The sequence below is a fragment of the Populus alba genome, chromosome 9 (genome assembly GCF_005239225.2).
Source record: "Populus alba chromosome 9, ASM523922v2, whole genome shotgun sequence".
Taxonomy (NCBI): Eukaryota; Viridiplantae; Streptophyta; class Magnoliopsida; order Malpighiales; family Salicaceae; genus Populus; species Populus alba.
Window position 1 is genome coordinate 1,962,141 of NC_133292.1, and position 19,964 is coordinate 1,982,104.

A 19,964-nucleotide genomic window follows, 5' to 3' on the forward strand; every position below is an offset into this window, starting at 1 on the left:
TTTTTAATAAAAATAATTATTTTTATAAAAAACACGGATAAAATTATATTTTTAAATATTCTTTTAGAGCAATAACATGAAGATGAAAATGAATATGCAAAGAGTTCTTGGAAGAAATACGCCATTTGTGTTCTTCATATAATCAAATATCAAAGCCCTTTGATTTAGGAATGACGGCAGGGTTAGAACAGAAGGTGGAAAGAGATGACGAGGGCTGGAAAAAAATTGAAGGCTAGAAGAGATAGTGGGGAGTTCCGTAAAAAACTAGGGTTTTGTTGCTTTGAGTTTTTTTTTAAAATGTTGATTTAATGTCGTAAATTAGAAAGTCTCTTATTGATTTGATTTTACATGTTTTTTAGAAATTAAATTTCATTTGAATTCAAACTTATATTCTCAAAAAAAATTCGATACCTTGTGAATTGATTCAAAAAATGTATGCCAATTTTTATAAATTATACTTTTTATATCCATGCTCGTTTAAAATAAAGATGAAAATATAAACATATCTATATGCATTAATAACCCACTAACATGACAATATGTGCTAGAAACACAAATTCGGACAGCACTGCATGTTAAAAAAATTATATGATTTTTAATTTTAAAATTTATAAAATTAGTTAAGATATGTGTAAATTAATTCTAATATCTATGTTAATTTTTTAAAAATATAAAATAATTAAAAATAATTTATATTTACTAGATTTATGTTATAAAAAAAAACTAAAAGACTAGTAAAACACTGTGGAGAAAGCCTTAGTTTATCGTGAATTAATTCTTTTTAATGCAAGCCAAGCAATGATAAAATGATATTTCCACGGTTCAATTAGTATTTCTAAAATGAATTGCTAATCTATCTTTGGAATAAAAAATAACTGCCTCTTAGCGGGGCTGCATGATCTTTTATTTTCTTTAGTTTTTATTTTCAACATGATACTTATTTCTTTAATTCCTGTTTTTTTAATATCTTCTTGTTTTTTTTCCCTTAATATTTTATTTATTTATTTATTTTAATTTTATCATTATTATTTTGATTGCTATTTTTTTAATCTAGCCCATAATTATTTTATTTCATTTAGTTTTTATATCAAATTTGATTTTTATTGTTTCAATTTCTATTTGTTGGTTTTTTTTTTAATTTTTGTGATTATGATTTTTGCCTTTGCTTTCTAGGAATTATTCCTGATTTCAAGACTTTGATCACTACCTTTGAATATACACCTGATTTAATTTTAATTATTTCATTATTTAATATTGGATTATAAGATCTGAAGTTTCATTGATTGTTTTACTTTTTTTTTTTATGGGACTATTAATATTTTATATCTTGAGTAACAGATTAGTTGAGTTAACCCATTTTAATTATAGATTTTTTTGTCATAATATTTTTTTTATTTTTGTCATATATTAAATTATTAGTTAAGTTAATCCAAGATAACTCGAGTTTTTTTTATTGATTTAAATTTAATTTTTTTCTATAATTTTTTAAAGTTTACTTTTATTTTAATTAGAATCTCATTTTATGGTTAGTGAAGTTAATTTTGGTGATTCAAATTTTTTTTATAATATTATCTCAATTTTATATTTTGGGTTAATTCATGAACATCATTTTTTAAAAAATGTTAACCCGGCCCACAGTAAATTACCGCAATTGATAATTGATATACATGATATTTCCTCACTAAAAATCACTAAAAATAGGAGATTTTTAATAATAATTGCATAAATAAAACCAGTTTCTCCAAACGTTAATAATAGCAGTGTAGGAGTACCAAACATCCTCAACAGCTTCTCCGGACACGCTTCCTATTGTTTTTTTTTTTTTGAAAAAAAAACCTATTTTTGTTTCCAACAGCCAAAACATTATTTCAGCTCCATACATGCTCTATTTATTTGATTGTATGTCTTCTCACATGTATAAAGTGTCATATCTCTCTCTCTGACAATCTTCAAATCTCACCAAATAAACCCCTAAAATTGTATCTCAAAAGTAGGGTTTCTCTGAAAACTCCATTTTGATATTTGATTGTTTTATGTTGGTGTTGTAGTGGAGTCACAATCAGGACGATGTATGGTTGGTTATTCAATATTGTTTTTAGTTTAAGCTATCTTCATTTTCATTTGGCTGAATGGCATCCTTTGGAATAATCCCAAATCCGATCATCTCTTCTTTTCCTTTTTCTGTCTTCTTTTTCCAGCCTTTTGATTCTTTATTTTCCTGGCTCTGAATTTTAGGGTTTTTCTATTGAGAATGATACATAAGAGCTATTCGTTTGCTCGAGCAATGGGTTGTTGTAGCTGTTTTGGCTTCCTCAGGAAGCCCAAGCGAAGACCCGTGCCCATTTCTAGCGGCGTGATAAATTATCATCACCACAATTATAATAATCATCTCTCCCAGGAATTATTATTAGATGGTGAAATTGATGATGATGGTGGGGAGGATGAGGGTTCTTTTAATGGTGACATTACCGGCACTAGTTATTGTGATTATGCCGAGTTGCCGAATCGTGCCAAACGCTCTGAAGAGAATTTAAGACTTAGGGAACTGAATGGATTGGTTTGCAGGAAATCTCCTGTCAAGGAAACCCATCTACTCGTTCGCTCCGAGGTAATCGTTTTTTTCATTTGAATTTGCTTTTTAATATGGACTTTGCTTATAATCCATTTGTATCTCCTGGGTATTATTTTTGTGCATACAACTTACATTTCCGAGTAGGGGTTCTTGTTTCATTGTTTGGTTGAATGCTTTCCAGGATGAAGATGGTAATAAGATGATCAATGAATATGTTCGCCAGTATAAGATTGGTGCTGGTAGCTACGGAAAAGTGGTAAGCATAATGTGGGGAGACATTCTTTTTGCTCGTCTTGGTTAAGAAATTGGTCTGTTAGCTTTTTATCAACCTTGTTTCTGCAACAGGTTTTATATCAAAGCAGTATAGATGGAAAGCTTTGTGCAATTAAGGTAGTGTTTTCTCTCTGAATCTGAATGCTTCTTTTTGTGGTGGATAAAGTAGGAACAACTATTTATCAAAAGAAGTACCAGCAACTTAGAGAGAGTAGTCACATCTTTTTTTATGAAACTTACTTGGATGGATTAGTTTTAATTTTTTTTTTTTGTAGAGAATTCTCTTTTCTATTCCCTTTTGAAATTTTTTTTATAAGAAGAAAGTGAGATTAACTCTCAGTTAAAGTAGCATACAACTCTTCTTATTTCTTGTAAACATGTGCAAATTTTTTCATCAATTGCAGGCCTTTCATAAGTCTCATTTGTTGAAGCTGCGGGTTGCTCCTTCAGAGACTGCAATGACTGATGTTCTTCGTGAGGTATCCGCTTCTACTTACTCTCTTGTGTTGTGGTCTCGAGTGCTTTCACAATTTGCAATACCAACATCTGAACCTTTGGGAAAATGCTCTTGCTTTATCCTTACAAAATTATTATTTTTAAGCTCATTGGTTGGCGTGGTTGCATCACCTTACTTATCAGACCCATACTGTATTTACAGTGGTGTGGTTATTGTAATGTCTACAATAGCTTGCATAAGGTTATTTAAAGTGTATATACCTTAAGTATACACATGGGATTTGGGTTTCAGAGGTATTGAGATTCTGAAGGAATTAAGATTCAAAAATCTTGCAGGCTTAACAAAATCGCCATTGAAGTTTTGCGATGAATAGTTGTGGAAGTCATGTGCTTGATAAAGCTGTTGATGGAATATCAAAGAAGGTACTGGATGATTAGAAAAGGTCCTTTGTTTTGCTATACGAGTTCAAGAGTGATACTTAAGTTTCATGTACTATTGAGGCAGTGAGCTTATTTATCAGTTGATGTACCTATGAGGAGAAATGGAGCATAGATCTTCTAATTGGAAAATCAGTTTGGTTTTGTGCCTGGGAGATCTGACTATGGAGGTTATCTTACTTCTCTGGAGTTTAATGGAGAGAAACAGAAAGAAAAGAAACCTCCACATGGTCCTAATTGATTTTAAGAAGGTTTTTGACATGGTACCAAGAAAAGTCCTTCAATGGGTGCTGAAGAAAAGGGGAGTGATTCTACTTGGTACTAAATGCGAGAAAGCGTAGGTATGAAGAGAATTTCCTGGTGGTGACAGAAATGAATTTCCTATTACAGTCGTGCCTTGAGTCCAAATGTATTTTTTCCCTGTTTGTGAATGAACTGAAAAATTGTATCAAGATGATATTCAATGGTGTGTGCTATTTGCAAATCATATACTTTTGAAGTATGAAACTAGAGCTAGGACCAACAAAAAATTGGAGTTATGGAAGAACACTCTAGAATTCTCTAGTTATAGACTACCAAAACATCAACAGAGTACATACATTGTAATTTCAGCAATATTGGATATAGAGTTGGTGATGAGTGTAAGAAGAAGTTGTTTATGAACTCATTTTCTTAATTTCTTTCAATATTGTAAATTGTTATTCAGCATTTTTATCTTCAGAAAATTATCTTATTTCATATTAAGCAGTTATTATTGATTACGAGTGTTAATATATTTCCTACTTTTAGGGTTTTTTTGCCTAAATAATCACACTTACACAATGTTTTTTCAAGAAGCCATTTGATGAATGAATTTGAGTTTTATGATTTTGCACAATTGTTTGTTCTTGTGGATTGCAAAAACAGAAATTTTCATGCGAGTTCAAGGGTTTAGTCCAGTGGATTGTAGTAATTTGTCCCTATTCTATATGTTTTTCTTGTTCTTTTTTTCTTTGATATAGATCAAATGATGATTGCTCTCCCAAGGGGGATTGTTATTGGTCAAAGTGCTGTCGTGTGACTACTTATGGAAGCCATTCATTGAATCAAATGTTATTTGTAATCAGGGTGGTTCTTATCGAAATTGTATCAGAGTGTTGGAATTGACAAAATTCAAAACTTGGATGAGGGAAAGTGATTGGTGGAGGTGAATATCAAAATGTTCATAAAATGAGTATAGTTTGAGATGTTATGATGTATGCGTGGAAGCACAAGGATTGAGTAAGAAATGAGTACATTTATGAGAAGTTGCAGGTGATACCCGATTGAGGTAGAGTTATTCTTGATGGTTTGTCTATTCCTATGTTGATCTATGATGCCCTGGTGAGGAAGAGTAATCAAATTGAAGTATTAAGAGAGGGGAGGGTGGTGGACAAAAGATGATGAGTTGAAGTGATGAAAAATGATCTAGCATCACAACAGCTTACAAAAGACTAATGGAACCAGATGCAGCCATTTGAGTGAACATTCCATTTGTATTTTGTAAAAGCCTGGTGCTCATTATACTTGATTGTCCCTTTGCATGTTTGTAGTGTTAATTGATCTGTTTAGCTATTTGCCATGAAGTACTGTTGGATGAAGTAACACAAGTTGTTATTTCTTTTTCCTTCGCAGGTTCTAATCATGAAAATGTTGGACCATCCTAATATTGTCAATCTCATTGAGGTGATTGATGACCCAAATACAGATCACTTCTACATGGGTATTTCGTAACCACATTCTTTTTCCTTATCGTTTCAATTTTAGTGTGCTCAATCTCGTGATTGTGATTTTGTGTTGAATACATATTTATTAAGTAGGATGGACAGCTTCTTAATTGACTGGAAATGTCTTTTCTTTTCTCAGTTCTGGAATATGTGGATGGAAAATGGGTGTGGGAAGGATCTGGTCCTCCTGGTGGAATTGGAGAAGATACTGCTAGAAAGTATTTGCGGGATATTGTATCTGGTCTGATGTATCTTCATGCTCATGTATGTTCTTGATAGCTCAATTTCTTGGATATTGTTTTGTTAGTATGTTCAACTGATTATTCTCTCATCTATTTTATTTTCTTTGTCTATTGCTATAAGAATCATTTTTGTGTTTTGATCTTCCACTTTCAGTATTTCTTATCAAGTTATCCATTACCAAACTGACTTGCGTGCACTCAGACATGTTATCATTATTTTTCATGTAGCACTATTAGACTAACAGTAATTGGCATAGTAGATTTGAAAACAATGGTTTAAAGCTCACTGGTATTTCTGTAACTTCCTTTCCCTGCATGTTTGAATGTTAGAATGACAGTGTGGTTGCTGGTACTACAAGCTTGTTGTTATTTAAACATTTGGTCTCTGAAAATGTTTGCCATTGTCTTACTCATCACAAGAAGAAAAGAAAATTTACTGCCTGCTAGTCTTGATGATTATGACGAATTATTACATTCACATTTGATGGTTGATATTAATCCAGATCGTTTTGAATATCTTTTTGGAACTTTAAACTACTGCTTGTTATCTTCTCTGTATATATAGTCTGACTTGCTCAGTACTAATAGTTAGAAGATGGTGACTTCAATAGGTAATTTTAGCCAAAGCAAATCTTTAACCATTGGTTTTGCCTGTTCTTGTTATTTTAATCTCATTCTAATTGGGATACTAGATCTAGTTTTGATCTCCTTTTGATTTTAGCATTCACAATATTAGTAGTTTTCACTCCATCAGAACTCTGATGTAATTAAATATGAACCCCCCCCCCCAAAAAAAAAAAAAAAAAGATAACTGACAAACAAGAGGAAAGTCCAAGCAGACAGTATTTATCCTTGCATTGATTTCTTGAACTTTGTTACATGAATGGGATTCTATGGAAGTTTTGTGAGTTAACATTGTAGTTTTTGTTACATCAATGGGATTCTATGGAATTAATGTGAATTAGCTTTGTATTCTCTTTGATTTTATCAAGATGTTTTATGGATGCTGTGTGTGCATTTCCTTTCAATATACAAATATCTCTTCTATAGTGAACTTTTCTTCTTGTGTTAAACAGAATATAGTGCATGGGGATATCAAACCTGACAATTTGTTGGTTACTCGCTCCGGTACAGTGAAGATAGGAGATTTCAGCGTCAGCCAAGTAGTCGAGGTAATGAAATTGCTTCAACACAGGTTTTGTTCCAGTTAGTTTCTTTTATGGAAAAGAGCTAGTGACAAAATTCTATGATTTTAAAGTAGACTATAAGATGTTCTGTCTCATTTGTTGTTGTTGTGGTAGATATGAGTTATTCCATGGGGGGAATGTTTTTTGGGTACTGAAAGTTTATAAAGGAAAAGTTTAAATTGTACAATGCTGGCCTTGATGAATGTTGTACTTGTAAATATCATTTCTATCCCGAACAGTCAGAATTTTGCGCTAGCATCTGCTTGTTTGAATATTCCCTTTTCCTCTTCTTCCTTGCTGGGATACTCCTTGAAGTTCAACTTGTAAAGATGTCGATTATCTTTCAGGCTTTCAGCAGCTCTGTATAAGCTAAGATCATTTGAGTGCTTTATAGAAATCAAGTATGAGGTTTTACTTGTATCTAAAATGGAAGAGTTGTTAAATTTTAAACTTATTGGGACTTTTTAATATTTAAACTGTAATGGCTACTGGCACACAAATTAGATTACATGCCTCACTATTGTTGGCCTTGGCTCTTCACAAGCATTTGTGGTCATGCAGAAAGAATTAGTACTATATGATGTGCATATTTTCTGGTCCAGCTCCTTAGAATAGTAAAAATATTGCTTGCTATGTGCTGGCAAAAAATGGATATTGTGATATGACACCACTTTACACTCCTTTTCTCCTTATTAGAAGTATTTTTGTTTTTTATAACTGCCTTATTTGGTTCGGTAGGATGATAACGATGAACTTCGTAGATCTCCTGGGACTCCTGTTTTCACAGCACCTGAGTGCTGTCTCGGTAAGTGTTTTTTTAAGTTGAGAAATCTGTAATGCTTAAGCTAACAGGACATGAGATCAGCTTACATCTGTGACTGGATTTGCCTTCTGATTGATCAGGTCTAACTTACCATGGCAAAGCTGCAGACACATGGGCAGTGGGAGTGACTTTGTACTGTATGGTACTCGGGCAATACCCCTTTCTCGGAGAAACACTCCAGGATACATATGACAAGGCAAGCAAACGAACTTACATTTTCATTTTATCTTCTCGGCTTATTTAAGCCTCGTGCTTTACAAATTTCTAAACAAGTGATTTTGTGTTTTCCTCTTTCCCAGATTGTCAACAACCCCCTGGTGCTCCCTGATGAATTGAACTCGCAGCTGAAGGACTTACTCGAGGGACTTCTTTGCAAAGGTGAGTAAAATCTATTTGTTGTCAACATTTGGCCTTTCCAGCTAGGGCATAGGCTTTGCAAGTTCCCCTACTGGGTAAACACGTTTCCTTTTATATTTATCCCTCGTATATCCTGTTTTGACTTGAAACTTGTCCTGTTAAGACCCAGCTCAGAGGATGACACTCGATGCTGTTGCGAATCATACCTGGGTTATTGGGGATGATGGGCCGATTCCTCAGTTTTTGTGTTGGTGCAAGCGCAGTAGCAGGGAATCATCTGATGGGAACGACGATGGTATTCGCAACCACACCGAATCAAATGGCAGCGAGTTCGGCAAAATTGTATAATGTATAGTAGGAATTCCAGTTTCATTTTGGTTTATCTTTTGAACTCCCCGTATGTGATTGGCCGGAGTGCCATAATATCTTGTGAAAAAAGGATGTGAGCTGTGGTTGGGATTTTGAAGAAAAAAAATCAGAAAAATAAGAGAAACAAGAAAGATGTAGGCTTTTGGGACAAGCTGTCAGGATTATGTAGTAATATGTCCTAACTTCCGACCCAATAGCGGGAATATGATTCTTGAGTTTAGTGTTTTCAACTGAAAGACTTTCGATTTTTCCTTCATGCAGTTTTAGTGAGTTCAGATTATATTTATGTATTTGTGTTCTTTAACTCAAATTATCTCAGTTGCTTGAGAACTAATCCCTTTTTCTTTCTTCCCAGATTGCAACCACTAATCACCATTTAAAACTCCCCCTGTCTCTCGGAATTGCTGTGCAGGGGTTTTTAAATGATGTTTTTACAGATTTAAAGAACTCTACTTTATGCCCTTTGGATTTCTTCTGATCTTGTTCTTTTCCTTTCCAGGTTAATTAGCCCTTCACACCTGAATTATTGAATTATATGTGGTATTTCTTATTGATAATTACAAAATATTGATAGTTATAAAATACGAAGTTCATATTTATATTTATTATAAAAACTCACTTTTTTAAAAAAAATTATAATTTTTTTATAAGAATAGTAAAGATTTAAAACAATGTATTTATATCAGAAAGAGAGAGAGAGAGAGAGTTTAAGGTAAATGTTGGCAACAAATGCAAGCCTTAAATGTTTTTTGAGCTAAAATTAGACCTTAAATGCATTTTTTCTTTACTGGGAGAGTTGAATTGAAAAATAGGAAATCAAAGTGAAAAATGTGTGTAACGTACTTACGAAGTTCATTTTCATCCCCTTTTTATTAAATTATTAGATGATCGGTCCTTATAATTTTTTAAAAATACATTTTGGATATACAACTTTATTTTTTAGACTGTATTATAAATAAAATTTTAAAAATAAAGAAATTATTTTGATATTTTTTTAAATAAAAGATATTTTAAAAAATAAATAACGTAATTTACTTAAAAAAAAAGAAAGAAAGAAGGAACCAAAGGACGAGGGTGCCGGGACTAAAACAGACTCGACTCATGGCATCGTCATCTCCAAAGAACCAACTCTCTTCTTCTTCTGAAACCCTAAACCTCCCGACCGAAACTTCCCTTACCCAGACCAACCCAATGAACGCCCAAGATTCACCCATCCCCCCTGAGCAACAAATCCAGCCGTCCAACAACCAAGATGACACCGCCACCACAACTGGGGAGAAGCGAAAGCGAGAGAAGACAACAACAACGACGACAGAAGCAGAAACAGAAACAGAAACAGACCCTTCACTCAATCCATTCTATAAAACCTCGCTCTGTTCCTACTTCAGGCGGCACATGGGGGCCTCCTGTAGCCACGGCAGTGCGTGCAAGTACGCGCACGGCGAAGAGGAGTTGAGGCCCCGCCCGGATAACACCTGGGATCCTACCTCGGAGCGTGCCAAGAAAGCTATCAAGCTGGACACCACCAATAATAATGATAGTAAGGAAGAAGATGAAGATGAGGAGATCATGATGACTGATATTGCTGCTGACGGTGATGGTGATGGGGGTTGTTTGGATACCGGGCTTAGTAAATGCTTGGTACATTTGCCCCGCAAGTGGCTTTCTGATCATTTGAGGAAGTTTCTAAGCGATGAAGTGCGTTTTTTTCATTTTTTTTTGTTCTTATTAAGTTTTGTGGTTTTCCTAATAATCGATTGTTATCTGTGTTATGTCATTATCAAATATAACTAGGAATTATTTCAAGCTTTCATTACAACGTCTCTGTTTTTTCAGGGGATTCTTTTCAAATCTGCTAAGAAAAAGAAAGGCATGTCCGTGGGTTTCCTAAGTTTCGAGGATGCTGAGCAATTGAAAAAAGCAATCGAGGTACTCCAAATATTATATATACCCCATGAACTCAAAATAAGTAGCTAGCACTCTGTAGTGGTTGGTATCTGAAAACTTGAACGTGGTAGGAGCTGGAAGGAAGATCTATTGGAAACAAGAATATAAAGGTTGCCGATGTCATTCCCCGACAATTTGAGCAGAAAATCAAATCAGCAATGGCTGCCCCTCAAAACATTCCGCAGACAATGGAACCTGCATTGGATGGAGAAAATGCTGGGATCTCTAGACCTTCAGATGCTATTGGGGATGGTGATGGGAATAATGTCAATTCAACACAAGATGGTTCAAGCTCTCAGGCCAAATGTGCCCGTGATGTCGCAACACCTCTTGCTCACATGCCTTATGATGATCAGTTGGAGCACAAGAAGAACTCTATCATGCAAATGCTCAAAAAACTTGTTAGGAACACCTTTTCTGTTTCACTTTATATTTGTAAAATACTATATGCTGCAATGTGGCGCCTCAGCAAACTTAACTGCTACATTTTTTTTTGGGACAGACAAGAAATACACGCAAAGCTTGTCCCAATGGAGTTTCTCTTCCAGAATGGATTCTCAGATCTAGAGAAATAGGTATTGTTTTCCTTTCAATCTTTGCATATATTATCACTCCAGGAGAATTACTTTCTTTCTTACAACAATGTTGGTCTGAAAGCTCGAGGAAGGAACAAAGGGTTTCCTCATGAAATAATAAGACTCCCATATATGTCATAACATTTTTACTAACTGTCTGTATTTACTTCTCATTCCACTTCAAGGCTGCACGAGACTCTTATGGATTATCACGGCTGTGTTTTTTCCCCCCTGATCCGTGCAGGTGGTCTTCCATGTGAACTAGAGGGTATACTTGAATCACCACTTAGAAATGGATATCGTAATAAATGCGAGTTTTCTGTTGGATATTCTCTTCAAGGAAAACCTACTGTGGGTTTTATGCTAGGAAACTTTAGGTATGAGTCACTTGTTTTTTAGGTACTTGTTGGCATGGGGATTGTTTCGAATGTGCTAATATTTTTTTTTCCAGGGAAGGTGTGACAGCTGTAGAAGAACCTCTTGGCTGCCCCAATGTTTCTAGTGTTGCCTGCAAGTATGCGTCAATCTTTCAGGAATTTTTGCAACAATCTGGCTTGCCAATTTGGAATAGATTTAAGAATACTGGATTCTGGCGTCAATTAACGGTATGTGTTGCAGAGCATGTAGAGGCAATGGAAGAAGTTCAACTAATAGCATTGCTGCTGCTTCCTTCCTGTTGCTCTCTTGCAACTCCAATAAACTTTGTAATCTTGTGTTGAAATATGTCTGAAACTAAAGTTCATTTGTCTCATCTAGCATTCTATATCTTAATATGTCTTATAAGGTTCGAGAAGGAAGATTACCAAGGAAAGCTGCTGATATTGCAATTCCCGAGGCCCACATATCAGAGGTCATGCTTATTGTTCAGGTTTGTATTTAAAGATTTTTTGTAAGTGTTTCTCTGTTAAAGTGATAATATGTCTTGATGAAGGACAGGCAGCATAACCAAGTTTTGTTTGCTTTGGTATACTTTTCACAAATCAAATGATCGAATTCAAGTTTTCTTTGTCAATTGGCAATGGTTCTTTGCATAGAACGCTGGGTTACTGTTTACAATTTTTTTCCGGTAATTTGATTACTTAGGTCTCCTCTGTGGGCTTTGATGATGACATGATAACCAATGAACTAAGGGGGTTGGCTCATGCATTTACCACTGGAGCTGCTGGAAGTGCTCCACCTTTGCCTTTAACAGCTTTGGTTATTCAGGTACCAGTTCATTGCAGTGTTCATTATTTTTACTGAGCTGAACTTGATGAACAGCTGTCTGCACTGAAAATCAGTGTGGTTGTCAGCAGCTTCTGTGTTTCTGTCTCATTATCTCACATAATTGACCAAAACATAACCCATAAAAACAGAAACTTCTCACAATATTCTGTGTGACCAACCAAATAATAGTGTATAGTTTCTGATAGATCTTGCTATCATCTGGAGATGACGATGGCATTACTTGCATTAAAAGAACAGTTGATTTATTTAGTTCTGTTTTGCTAATTGCTTTAATTCATGCAGACTAGTTCTTATATACTATGTACATCTATGTCCTTGTATTGCTTAAAATACTCTACGTTTCTTTGTGTAATTCATATAAAATTTGGCAAGGGACTGTATATGGAAGCATATATAGTTGAAGCATGATTGATTGGGATAGATTGAGGTCAGAGAATAATGGAGAGGTTGTAGATTTAGGTCCCTTGTCAGTGGCTTATCCAAGATTTTCTTCATCAAGTTGAATTTATAATTACTGTCTTTTAAAAAATTATATTGATTATTTTCATACTAATACTACTTTATTGAATGATAAAGTAGAATGAAACAAATGGATGAATTTAATTGTTCTTGTTTTTTTAGTTTAGTAGTAGAAATTTTATTAATGATCTATCTATAAAGCACATGCACATGTTAAATTTTGTTAATTTGGATGAGACATTCTGAGAATACCTATAAAAAATTATACATAAGGATAGACTTGAGCTTTTTTCTATTTAAATAAATTTAATTAATAATAAATAAATCAATCAATAAAATACAAAATATTTAAAAATTAAATTACCAAACTTATTAGACCTTATAGGCTTATATTGTTAATGGAGATTAAAATACTGAAAATTTGATAGAAAGGAAGAGAGACTTGAATTCTTGAAATTACATAAGAATTAAAGGAGATATAATAAGTTGTTATTTTTAATGGATCGAGGAAAGAGAATTGACAACAAAGAAAAAAGAGTTTTGCCTCACTCAGAAAGAAAGTTAGAAAGGAAGAAATTTTAGAGCTCTTGGAATTTAAAAAGTGAGGGAAAAAAGGGCTGTGTCCACCTTTTCAAGGAATTCATGGACCTATAGAAGAATGGGAAAGTGGGAGTTGGAATGCGGCTCAACTGACCCCCTCAAATGTATGTGGCCTTGCCAATGGCCTTTGTTATCCCGCATCATCTTTACTTTACATGTGTTTTTAGGCAATATGGTCTTTGCATGGTCTGAATAGGCAGCCCATAACTGTTCCAGTTGGGCCTGACCATTCAGTGGGTTATTTGGAAATCAGAAAGCATAAAATTTGACTAGTAAAGTCGCATGGGATTGGATTCATCATGAACATATATTAAATGCTGCATTACTGAGTTAAATATGTTAGGATTGGATAACAGAATGGGCTAGCTCTGCAGGTTGGTTCATGGTTGTTGGAATTATACGATTCAAGCATCAATCGTTTCTATTAGGTGCATGAATTGACATGTACAAGAATCATGAATTGCACGATTCATGTTGAATTGTATTGCATTGGAAATATTGTACGATTGTTTGAGTGCCCCCCCCCCCCACCCAAAAAAAAAAAAAAAAGAAAAAAGAAAACAGATTTGGAAATTAGGGAATTCCAGTATTTGGGAGAAAAAAATAAAGAGATGAAGGAGTTGCAAACTGAATCATAATGATTTTCTTTTTGTATTTGATAAATATATCCTTTGAAAGGTATTTTAAACTTGTTACTGAATCTCATGATTCATGATCCAAAAAATGAGCTTCACGATTTACAAGTCAATCTCAATTTGACAAACATGGGTCAATTCCTTAAATTCTAGCTGCAGCTGGAGAATTTTACTATGATAATGCTCTCTTTATTTGTATGATTGTTGTGTATGTTTTTTGGATATACTTGATGCTTTAAACCTTGCTGCAAATTCTGGATGTACTATATTTTCCCTTAGGTTCATGATCCCATAATTCGCTCTCCAAATCCTTAAATGTTGACTACTGTTTCATTTTAGGATCACCAAGGACTATCAAATGTTGCACCAGCTGATGCTCCATTGCGCACGCTTCTCCTTCCAAACGCAAATGGTGGTTCCGAGGTTCAAGCAACCAGTAATGTTGCTGAAGCAAGAATTCATGATTATATAAGTAATCTTCGGTTCTCTATATCACCAACAGCTTTTTTCCAGGTGAGGAACTAGTATTTCTTATCTTTCTTGGATTGTGAAATTGAATTTCTTCTTAGCAATCACGTTGCAGGTTAACACCCTTGCTGCAGAGAAACTATACTCTCTTGCTGGGGATTGGGCTGGTCTGGGTCCAGATAGCTTGCTATTTGATATATGTTGTGGGACAGGAACAATTGGCCTCACTTTAGCAGATCGTGTTGGTATGGTAATAATCGTACGCCTTTCTTTGTATGTTTTCTTGTTTTAAAGTAGCCACACTGTGATTGGGATTTTTTATCATTCACTGGCCTGTTGCACATATAACTGCATTTTTTTTAAATATAATCTTTTTTAAAAACACTCGACTTCCGGAGGCTTTTTGAAGTTGTTATAAGGGGTACATTATGTCCATTATACTTAGAAATTAGTAGATTTGTCTCCCTCTCTCTCTCTCCCTCTCTTATTTTCTTAACTCTTCTCTCTGTGATAAATATGCGACTGAGCTTATTTTCATGTTGAAATTTCTCCAGGTTGTTGGCATTGAAATGAATGCTTCTGCAGTTTCAGATGCTCATCGGAATGCTGAAATTAATGGCATAAAAAACTGTAGATTTGTTTGTGCAAAGGTGACATTTGGTTTTATCCTTTTTGACTTGGTTACTATATGTAACACCAATTAGATGGCCTTTATCAAGATGATAAAGTCTAATTTCTTAACGTCTTCTTTCAATCACTTAATTATCATTTCCACTAATGATGAGGTAACAGGCAGAGGATGTGATTGGGTCTTTATTGAAGGAGTATCTAGATGTGCCTCAGAAAGAAGGTGGACAGCTGAATGCATCTGAAATCAGGGATAAAGAAATAGCAATTGTTGAAGTTAACAATGCTCCCATGGATGATGTCCTAGACTCTAGCAAGAACCCAAGCCATGATCTTGGAAATGGTGAAGGTGCTTCTGGGCATTCAGAAAATGATGGACAAGAAATCCAAAGTCAACTTCAGAAGAGTTGCACATCAAAAGAAGGGAGTTCTTCAATGTTGCACTTCAAAAATGTTGTTGCCATTGTTGATCCTCCCCGTGGCGGGCTGCATCCCACTGTGAGTGCTGTCTCCTTATGTTATGCATGTGATTGTCTTTGTACCAAAAATTTTCCATCTGTCAAATGGCAAAACATATTTATTCTCTGTGTCATTCTAAGTCTGCCAATTAGCTCATACTATTGAGTCAGTTTATTAAAGAGTTGCAGTCAACAAGGTCAGTTGAGCTAATTAGCAAGATTTTGAAGGATAGCCATCTATATGCTAATGAGCATATAATTGGGGCTCTCTACTTGATCTTCCACTAAAAAAAATGTAAATGTAAATTTTTATTTTGTTGATTGACAAATAAATAACATTTACTTTGCCTTCATTAATTTGAGCTACTTCATATTTAAACACTTTTCTTGCATATGTAATCATAAACTTTGATGGTTGCATAAATATACGTATATGTAAATCTATATTATCTTTGAATAACATAAAATTATCAGCTAATTTTGTTATAAAGATAAATAAAAAGTAAAATGATATACAATTGTTTTTTCTAGCATTTCCTTTACTTGACAACTGAAAGAATGATATCAAAAATAATTTTAATTGAAATGAAGATTTCTATCTTTGTTTTAACTGTATATATCATGGATAAATTGCAAAGCTTGCATTGCAACTTAGAAAAAGCCTTTAGCTATCAATTAATCTTTTACAAGTTTCATTTTGTTAAAAAATGAATTTATATAAACATGCATATGAGATCAGCCAATATCATATGTAACATATTAATGAATATGTTTAAAAAATAAATAAATGGATAACGATCAAATAGATAGTTCCCTATCAATATGTTCATTAACAAACCAGTCCTCAACCTTCAAAATTTTGCTAATTGGCCATGTTTGACTAGAATTGTATTATAAGGGGTTCACCTGACTCGATTATTAACATAGGGGCTAAACTGATTGATTGGGGATAACATAGAGGGGAAATTTTTGGTTTAGCCTTGTCCAAATTGGCATGGTGGTTATTCTATTCGTTAATCATTTGACTGCAGAGTTCAGTCAGTTATGTTCCCTATATTACTGGCTTGAGGTTTCATGTTAAGCTATACCCTTGTTTAAGTTTTCTGGCTTCTATTTTCTTGAGCACCTTCACTAATGGTTTGAACTACAATAGGTGCCTTTAGTCATTGGCCCCTTGTTTTTTCGTGATTATTTCACATGGAATTTTAACTTTTGTTGGATGTGCACTGTTTTTATGCTTTCCCTAACAGCTTTGACCCAGCCAAAGGGTAGCTTACCGTGTTTGTTAGATCTCAAATTTCATTACACAGCTTGATAATGATGATGTCACAGTCCAACCATAAGGTCAAGAAGTTGAAGGTTCTACTTTGAACCTAAATAGTACCCACAAACTGGATCAGGAAAATGGTTTTAATTGAGAAAGACAACTATCAATTGCATTTTATTGTTTTTTCCACTCTTTCAATTGGTCCAGCTGTTGATGCCATCGAAAAGCATTATTCTGGCTATGGTACTGGAAAAGTAGCACTTGTTGTTCTGCTGCTCGAGAAGGGTTGTTATTGGGTTTTTATATGATAATGAAACTTAGGTTTATGAAAGCTTAGGGCATGCTGCATTGTCACAATATGCATATTACATTAATTGAACTAGTTCAGTGATTAAAATATAAGTGTATTAATAGATTGGCAAATCAATGTTGAAATTGGTCATGCTGCATACATCCCGCTGAATCCACCTTTTCCTTTTCAAATGCTGTTCCTAATGGTTTGATGATAATATATATGCTTATGATGGAAGCGTTCAAACTTAGTAACTGCATCAATTGCAAATGAGTATTTGCATGCTCACAGCATTTATGACTATTTAATTTGGAAGTTATTCTCTCATAATTTCCTTCACATCTGTCTTTGAGTTGAATGGTGCCCTTGCAAGTATTCAGAATATCTGTTTGATCACCAAGTTGATAAATATGTCATTCAAAGCATTACTGATGGCTGTTTGGTCAAAATGCAGGTGATTAAAGTTCTGAGAACACATTCACGTGTACGGAGACTTGTGTTAGTGCCACACCCTGCTTCCCTTAACACACATACATATACTTTCGTGAAAGTTTGACTTACCTTGTTGGGTGTTTTGTAGTTACATTTCTTGCAATCCTGAAACCTTGGTGGCCAATGCTATTGAGCTCTGCACCCCTTCTCCTGAGAAAGTTGAAAAAGGGAATGGAAACAGGGCATGGAGGAAGATGAGCAGCGCTGGTTTGGCACGGCACAGAGTCAAGTCTATGCCCATTTCAGAGCCTTTCCGACCTGTGAAAGCCGTGGCTGTTGATCTTTTCCCACATACCCCACATTGCGAAATGGTGATGCTTCTGGAGAGGTAAGTAGACCTTCTGAATGTCGGGCAGTTCATTGTATGGCAAACCCTAACAGAATCGATAAAGGCTCTGTTGAGTCCTTTTGCGAACCAAGATTTTGGTAGATTCCTTCTGATTGTTCCAATTTTTGGTCAATTTTGTCAGTCATTGTTCTACTTGTTTAGGTTTTTATTATGTAATTTAGAGTAAAAACGAATGTTCTTCATCCTCGTAATGTACTCTTTTCCCTGCGGAATTTGTTTACCAACAACAATTAAAGATCGCAAAAGTTGCATTACTGTTGCACGAAGCCTTGTTTAAACATTTTTTTAGATTATTGGTCTGGAAAGCCATTATTGGCCCTCATTCTTTTTATAACACTGATTGTTTTAGTTGTGATTTCTCGTTATGATGAAAATAGTAGATCTTATTCACCTTGTTCATGGAAATCTTCTAAACTTGGATTCCAATAGGAACATGTCAAGGATCTTTCCAAAGATAAATGGATGTGAAAACACAAGGTAAGGTTTTCTATGGAGTACATGTCAGCCTGCCCATTTTGCCTACCAACGAAAGAACATGGTGGTGGATGGCAAGGGCAAGGAGACTTGAGAGTCAACCCCAGTTGGAAATTGCAGGCCGCTTTCAAGCCATTCACGAATATGGTTTTGGTGGGCCAAAACATAATTGTCGATAAGATTTTCTTTTATGCAAATTAATTATGTTATATAGTTTATTTGGTTTAGGTTCTGTCCATTCTAATACCGCGGGATGCACGATCACTTGGTCCACCCTGCTCCAGACAAATTTATTTTTCACACGGTCATGCATTTCCATTGAGGATTTGGGATTACCAATATCCTGTCCATGTATTTCGTTTTCTTTCGAACAAAAAAATATATTTTCAAACCAATTAAAATATTATTTATTATTTAATGTAAAATAAAAAATATAACCATATTTAAGACAAGTACAAGAATTAAATAAAAAAATTATAAATGTAATACACATATATTTCAGGAAAATAATCGACGAAAATTTATCTATATTTTTTAATATTTGATAGAAAGATTTATTTTTGACACAAACCTTTAATGGTTTCAAGAAAAGTTATGGACCTAATTACTGGACTCTTACTAAGCATCCTTTGGGTTTCAACTTTGATTTTCTTGTTATTTTGTTCTTGATTTTACCTAATTGACTTTGTAAAAGTTAAATTTAGTTCCTATAAAATTTCAATCTTCTTAATTAAGCCCTAAGATTAAGTTTTTAAACTTAACTTTTCACCAATTAAACCCCTAATAAAATTAATTTAACCTATTAAAAACCCACCTTAATTATTAAACTTAATTAAATCTTTAATTAGGTCTGTGATTAAATTCAAATTAGCTTATTAAAAATTTAATTAAGTTTTCAAACTTAATATTTATGCAAATTCACCTAGTAATCATTTAATAACCCTAAATCTATATTGTCTTTCAATCTTGGGTATAATTTGGTTCCTAGTTTTGTCCAAAATCTAAGTATGGTTTCTTTCTTAACTTGTTTTTGCTAAGTTATTCAGTCATTTTTTTATTTTTTTGTTGTTTTTTTCTTTATTCATATATATATATATATATATATATATATATATATATATATATATATATATATATAAAAGAAAAAGGAAATTTAGAAGAAACCTAAAATTAAGTTATGACACACTTCAACTGAAAAGGCTACAGCTTCTCACTCTGGTAAGACTACTTTCACATAGGGTACACCATACATCTCATATCAATGCTAGGAAGGCCATAGGCTCTCTACTCTCTAATATTACTCTCCAGTTAGGAGAGTCGTAAGCCCCTCGCAAGTTAGGCTACACTAAAAACCAATTGCAACTAAGAGTTTCCTCTAGGTTCTAGTTAGGTGGCTGATAAAACAATAACATAGATTACTTCACCCCAAAGACATTTATGGTTTCTTAACAATTTTTTAAATGAATGGAATGACACATCTTGTGATAAGGCTATATATCAACGTATTGAGCCTCTACATAGAAACCCATTGTTCCAAGTATGATTTCTACCGAGGATTGATAATGATTAATAATAGGGATTGGCTCCCCCACCTGGAAAAGTATAAGACCTTGGTTATACTTGTGGCTTTGA

The 19,964-nt window shown here is 34.1% G+C and overlaps 2 protein-coding genes across 4 annotated transcripts; both read left to right on the plus strand.

Moving 5' to 3' along the window:
• The first annotated feature begins 1,755 nt into the window (after positions 1–1,755).
• Positions 1,756–8,722, plus strand: LOC118034731 (serine/threonine-protein kinase GRIK1). Of its 3 annotated transcripts, none has more exons than XM_035040090.2 (12): positions 1,756–2,069; positions 2,236–2,608; positions 2,754–2,828; positions 2,918–2,962; positions 3,250–3,324; positions 5,393–5,480; positions 5,624–5,748; positions 6,803–6,898; positions 7,652–7,718; positions 7,817–7,932; positions 8,036–8,114; positions 8,263–8,722. In XM_035040090.2, coding segments are annotated over exons 1-12 (1,320 nt in total). In that variant the 5' UTR covers positions 1,756–2,067; the 3' UTR covers positions 8,442–8,722. The 3 variants fall into 3 exon arrangements, with proteins under 3 accessions (XP_034895981.1, XP_034895982.1, XP_034895980.1); XM_035040091.2 differs by having other exon boundaries at positions 1,757–2,074; positions 8,257–8,722; XM_035040089.2 differs by having other exon boundaries at positions 1,757–2,069; positions 8,257–8,722.
• A 764-nt stretch (positions 8,723–9,486) lies between these two features.
• LOC118034730 (zinc finger CCCH domain-containing protein 24) lies at positions 9,487–18,124 on the plus strand. Its single transcript, XM_035040087.2, has 14 exons — positions 9,487–10,160; positions 10,299–10,391; positions 10,481–10,810; positions 10,912–10,984; positions 11,229–11,361; positions 11,436–11,589; positions 11,769–11,852; positions 12,068–12,190; positions 14,245–14,418; positions 14,489–14,623; positions 14,928–15,023; positions 15,166–15,498; positions 17,472–17,515; positions 17,598–18,124. Exons 1-14 carry the CDS (start codon positions 9,564–9,566, stop codon positions 17,839–17,841), a joined length of 2,613 nt encoding a protein of 870 aa, XP_034895978.1. The 5' UTR covers positions 9,487–9,563; the 3' UTR covers positions 17,842–18,124.
• Positions 18,125–19,964: the final 1,840 nt, after the last annotated feature.

What these genes read in the sequence shown, in the direction of transcription:
- LOC118034731 (XM_035040089.2), top strand. An exon ending in TGATGTATCTTCATGCTCAT is followed by an intron (nt 5,749 to 6,802) that starts GTATGTTCTTGA and finishes TGTGTTAAACAG; the next exon opens with AATATAGTGCATGGGGATAT. An exon ending in GCGTCAGCCAAGTAGTCGAG is followed by an intron (nt 6,899 to 7,651) that starts GTAATGAAATTG and finishes TTGGTTCGGTAG; the next exon opens with GATGATAACGATGAACTTCG.
- LOC118034730 (XM_035040087.2), top strand. Translation starts at nt 9,564, where the DNA reads ATGGCATCGTCATCTCCAAAGAACCAACTCTCTTCTTCTTCTGAAACC. An exon ending in AATTGAAAAAAGCAATCGAG is followed by an intron (nt 10,392 to 10,480) that starts GTACTCCAAATA and finishes TGAACGTGGTAG; the next exon opens with GAGCTGGAAGGAAGATCTAT. An exon ending in GTGGCGGGCTGCATCCCACT is followed by an intron (nt 15,499 to 17,471) that starts GTGAGTGCTGTC and finishes GTCAAAATGCAG; the next exon opens with GTGATTAAAGTTCTGAGAAC.